We start from the raw sequence: 5,692 nt of genomic DNA, 5'->3' as shown, positions 1-5,692 counted from the left end.
ACATCTGTGTTTCCCTGAGTGCTCTCGTTCCAGAACTGATCCAGCTGGGCTCTGAAAGACACGGTGTCTGTTTGGGGTCAGGGGGAGAGTTTGTGTCTCTCTTGGAAAATGCTCCCCAGAACGGCAGAGACGGGGAGTCCCTGTTCTACTGAGTTTTGTCCCATCTCTCTCTCTCTCTCTCTCTCTCTCTCTCTCCTCTGGTGTATTTAGGTCCAGCTCTCTCTCTCTTTTGTAACTCCCCTCCACACAGACACTTGCCTCCCTCTCTCTGTCACTTCAAAGTCCATGGCCATTACAAACTAGCAGCCTGCAGCTGTGGTAGGCTATAGTCTAGCTTACTTGCTTCCCTATATATCTTTTCTTATAAGTTTATTATTTTCTTATGGGTTTGTTTATTTGTTTTATGAATAAGTTTACGGATTAATATTGGAGTATATTTCACCTGTAACACAAGGGACCTGCAGGCCACATCCTGTACATTGAGCTAAAGCAATGAGCATATATGAAAAAGTACAGGCAGAACCTCTCTTGAAGTTGTGAAGCAGTAGGAATAGAGGCTGCAACCTTGCACATCTAGATAGGTGTGCACCAAGGTCTTCCTCGTGACACAAAATGGGCAGGCATCTGGACTGGGGGTGAACTGTGCCACATACATGCCTGTGCCCATGGCTCCATGAAGGAGCCACCAACCAATATCTGCAGTGGACCATGGGACCAGAGTGGGGTACTTTCTCGAACACTGGGTTCTTCACCCTCTGCAGCTGGGACTAGGTTTCTGCACTTGGTTTCAGGGTATCTGAGGAAGTGAAGCGTGTGGAGCATGAGCATGTAAAGTTTTTCCTTTGGTGGAATTCAGAAATGAGCCAGATGCAGGGTGTGCAGCCTGCTAAGGTTATGAAAAGGACGGTGTCGGGGGAACTCATGGGGCAGGAGCCCAATCAAGAATTCCAGAGGTCCTAGGGTGAGGCATTGATGGGGAGACCCTCTTGTAGGACCTATTCAAGAAAAACCAGAGCAGTAGGCAATAAGGTGGCACCACCTCCTGGAGCATGTGCAGGAGGTGTCTGAAGGATGAAGAGCCCCAGGTGAGTTCTGAGATGAGAGAGGTCACCATGGCCATTAAATAGTGGGCCAAGGACTGGGTCAGTCAAATGCTGGAGGAGTGGGCCTGGGCAAGATGGAAACAAAGTATATACATTCAGTCCACCCAGGAGTGGTGCAACCCATCGCTCTCCACCTGGACATAGGTAAAGGTGGAATTGTCATCCGGATGTTGGTCGTGCCGGACATCCACCAGGGAGTGATGAGGATTCCTTCAGCAGCCTGGCTGCCCTCAATCCCTGAGCGATTCTGGTATTCAAAGAAGGAATTTAAAACCTCACCCAGGCCCACCCCTGACTTCAGCCACCAACTAGTCTCGGCTGCTGGATCCATGTGGGTTTCCTGCCGGCAAACCACAGAGTACCCTACAAGCACAGATAGCACCTGACAACTGTGGAGATCCACCCTAGAGCGTCTGATGTTCAATGTTGAAAAGATGGTTAGCTTCATTCTGAGGGTCGGGGAGAATCCTTGTGAGCATGGAATCCCCATCCAGCCTTGCAACAGTCGCTGATGAACCTGAAAGGCTTGTCACAGAACTTGTAAGCCCACTGGGAGACCAGGATGTCCTACCTCCCAGTTCCCCTCCATTCCTCCAAAACAGCCCTTATGGCCAAGAGGACAAGATGGAAGTATCCCCAACACTGAAGAGGAAGCTTCACCTTACCCTTGAAATCACAGGTGTCCACCAGAAAGCGGTCATGCTCATCCCACAGCACAGTGGGGGATGGTGTCGTGGACCTATGATCACTCTCTGGCTGGGCCCTTTTTACGACTCTGTGGTCCACGGAGATGAGCAAAGAGGGAGAAGACCACTGGTGCAGTGATGGTACCAGTGGCACCACACAACAGGTCTCTATCTCCAGAAAGGGAAAGGGAGGTGGAGGGAAGAGAGCAGCCCCTAAAAGGTCAGGGAGGGGGGACAAAAAAACCCACTCCCTGAGGTTCACCCAAGGACAGGGGAAATGAGAAAAACTCTGGATGGGAGCAGTATGGAAGATGGAGAGGACAAAAATGAGTAGGACTTCTCTCCCCTCCCCCTCCACAGCTCCTGCCTCTGCTCTGTGTCTGCAGCTAGGGCTCAGGGCAATCTGAAATAAGGGCTTCTTCTGCGGCTCCATCAGGGGCAGCCTGGGCTCTTCCCCTCTCCCTGCAGCGCCTACTGGGGTTGGAGGCTCCTGCCAGATGAAGCTAAGGCAGTCTGGGCTCGGGGCTTCTGCACCCTTCTGCTGAGCTGCTCCACAGGAATCACAGGCTGATTGTCATGTTCTGTTCATTCCCTCTGAAGCACCTAGCACAGGGCACTGTCTGAAGACAGGCTACAGGGCTACATGGACCATCGGTTTTACCTGGAATGGCCATTCTGGTCTTCTTAGTTAGACCCCAGATGTTTCTGCTTCCTGCTGCAACACACTATACTCCATTCCCTTCCCAGAGCTGAGATAGATCCCAGAAGTCAGTTCCTAACTGTCAGGGTGGTTATACACTGGAATAAATTGCCTAGGGAGGTTGTGGAATCTCCATCTCTGGAGATATTTAAGAGTAGGTTAGATAAATGTCTATCCGGGATGGTCTAGACAGTATTTGGTCCTGCCATGAGGGCAGGGGACTGGACTCGATGACCTCTCGAGGTCCCTTCCAGTCCTAGAATCTATGAATCTATGAGTCATGATGGGGTCTCTCTCTCCACAGAATTAGTAACAAAGTAAGAATAAACAGAAGAGATGAGGCAAGATTGCAATTTCAGAGACCAAGCTACCAGGAATTAAAAAGTTTGGAATCCATTGTAGTGTGAATGGACTGACTCCCCAGTTCATCACATTGACACAGCACGGTAAGGACAGGGAAGGGTTTAATGTCTGTGTCTGTCCAGTAAGTGATTCAGGGAAGAGACCACAGCACCATGCACTAGCCAGCTCTGCACAGAGCTCAATCTGAGAATCAGAGAACAAGGAGAAAACATTTAGATCTCTTTATTAGTAAAGACCTGGAGCAGCCTGCCCCGGATCTGTTTGGTCCTCAACCCATAGATGACAGGGTGTACCATGGGGGGCACCAGCTGGTACACACTGGCAATGAGAACGAGGAAATGCAGTGGCAAATTGTGGCCAAACCGCTGAATGAGAGGGGACACTAAATTTGGAATATACAAAGCTGAGATTGCACAAAGATGAGAGATGCAGGTCCCAAAAGTTTTGAGCCGGGCATCCTTTGTGGGGAGGCGGAAGATGGCCCGGAGGATCTGAATGTAGGATATGACAATAAAACACACATCCATTCCGATCACAGAGAAAAGCTGAAACAGCCCATAGTAAGTACTGATGTGGATGTCAGCACAGGCCAGCTTCACCACAGCTATATGCCCACAATAGAAGTTGGGGATGATGTTGGTTCTGCAATATGGCCACTGCTTCGCCAGGAAGGGATAGGGTAATGTGATTATGCCACTGCGCAGCACCACGGCCAGGCCTATCTTGACCACAACAGAGTTTGTCAGGGTCGTTGAATATGTCAGAGGATTGCAGATGGCCACATAGCGATCAAAAGCCATGGCAACGAGGATTCCAGACTCCATCACTGAGAAGCAGTGAACGAAGTACATCTGGGTGAGGCAGGCACTGACTCTGATCTCCCTCAAGTTAAACCAGAAGATGCTCAGCATTTTTGGTAGAGTGGAGGTGGAGATGACCAGGTCGGTGACGGCCAGCATGCAGAGGAAATAGAACATGGGCCCATGGAGGCTGGGCTCCCTCTTCACGATGAACAAGATAGTGAAGTTCCCAAACACGGCTATGGCGTATATAGCACAGAAGGGAATGGAGATCCAGACATGGGCTGCCTCTAGGCCAGGAATGCCCAGTAGGATGAAGGTGGAGGAGTTGGTGAAGTCGGTTGTGTTAGAATCTGACATGGTGTAGAAGAGGAAATTTACAACTCTGAGGCATAAGGGTGTCTCCTGCATGTACTGTGTATTCCCCTGACTTTCTGTGTGCTCCTAGGATCTCGGGTGATGCTTTCAGTAGAAATGCCTGCATGGAGACACAACGTTAATATGAGAGACTGCATGCAGTAGTGGAGTCTGTTGTCATGGGAGAAGCAGATTGATCACTCTTCACACACTGAAAAATGACATTTTCATTATTCAGAGAGAATAACAATGAACAATGACCCTACTAAATCCAAATCCATATTTGTATTGTGCTTCCTGAATTAATAATTCCTACACTTTGTAAGGGGGGACTCTTAAGAGACACCAGCAGGAAACAGAATTGTGGATAGTGGTTATCTATCATTGCTCCTTAATGCAATGAGAGCCAGGCAAGGAGTCCATGCTGTAAGGAGTTCTCCATTCATCCACTTGCTCAAAATCTCACTGTTAAAAAAAACAAACTTATGTTAAGGGTATAGCATATATAAAAGGGATTTCCAAGACAGGCTTTGAGAATGGGGGAGGCTGCCATATGCAACCAGATAGAAAAGTCTGGGACTCTTTAGGTTACACAACAGACAAAGAAGAGATCTTATGATATAGCAAAGGAAAATAAAAATTGAAGCTGATTTACATTCAAATGGACAGTTCCCAACCAATACTATCTATAGACACTTAGTGCTCCAGGAGGACTAATTCCCCAAAGCTGAGGAAAACTGTCAACAAAACTGACTGGGAAGAAAAAATTAGACAGAAAAATATGAATGAAAATTGGTGATTCTTTGATAACAGTTTATTAGATACTGGAAAATTCATGATTCCACAGTCAGCAAAGTGAGCAACTTTGGGAAAAAACCCACTTCAGTGGGAAAGTGAAGGCAGCAATTGGGGGAGGAGAGGGGAAACAATATGCAACAAAGTGGAGGAAGGGAAAATAGATAGCTAAGAATAGAGTTCGGAATTTATGAAAATTGATAAGGGACATTAAGACATCAGGGAAAACTCCATGTTTGGCAGGGCTCCGGATCACAAAAAGAAGGCTATTAAGTATATTCACAACAAGAGAAATCCTAGAAAAGTTTTAGTCAATTTCTGTGTTGTAAAGTATTAAAAAATAAAGGGAAAGTTTTTTTTTTTTATAAAAGGATTTACAAGGTTAAGAAACAATGGAAAAACTCGTATGGGATTAGTTAAAAAAAATAATCTAGAATTGTAAGTATTGCCAGTCACCAACATGGTTTATTTTAAACAGATCTTGTCAAATAAACCTGATTTCATCCTATTATGAGAGTACACATTGGTTGATCAAGGATACCCATTTAGTGGATCAAGAGAACAACACAGATGTAACAAATCTTTGATTTAGTAGGAGAAATATTGACTTAAAAATTAATACTCTACAGAATCAATAGCAAACGTAAAATGGACTGAAAGCTGGCTAACTGATGGATCTCAGAAAGTAGTTGTCAATAGGCCTTCATCAGTAAATGCATCTGTTTGTAGTAGGATTCTTTAGGGATCAATTCTAGGCCGGATGCTATTCAATATTTTCGTCAATGATCTGGAAGCAAATCGAAAATCACTGCAGATAAAATGTGCAGATGACCCAAAGACTGGCAGAGTGGTTGCAAAGAGGCGGCCAGAGCAGGCACACGGATTGAT

At 46.5% G+C, this 5,692-nt stretch overlaps 1 protein-coding gene across 1 annotated transcript; it reads right to left on the bottom strand.

The window, feature by feature from the left end:
• Positions 1-3,064: 3,064 nt before the first annotated feature.
• On the bottom strand, positions 3,065-4,063 carry LOC116824189 (olfactory receptor 52E4-like). The gene has a single exon (XM_032779285.2). The coding sequence runs from the start codon at positions 4,061-4,063 to the stop codon at positions 3,065-3,067; it is 999 nt and encodes a 332-aa protein (XP_032635176.2).
• Between the last annotated feature and the right edge of the window lie 1,629 nt (positions 4,064-5,692).

The sequence above is a fragment of the Chelonoidis abingdonii genome, chromosome 1, assembly GCF_003597395.2.
Source record: "Chelonoidis abingdonii isolate Lonesome George chromosome 1, CheloAbing_2.0, whole genome shotgun sequence".
NCBI lineage: Eukaryota > Metazoa > Chordata > Testudines > Testudinidae > Chelonoidis > Chelonoidis abingdonii.
Note: the sequence above shows the minus strand (reverse complement) of the source record. Positions and strands in the feature narration are given on the sequence as shown.

What these genes read in the sequence shown, in the direction of transcription:
- LOC116824189 (XM_032779285.2), bottom strand. Translation starts at nt 4,063, where the DNA reads ATGCAGGAGACACCCTTATGCCTCAGAGTTGTAAATTTCCTCTTCTAC.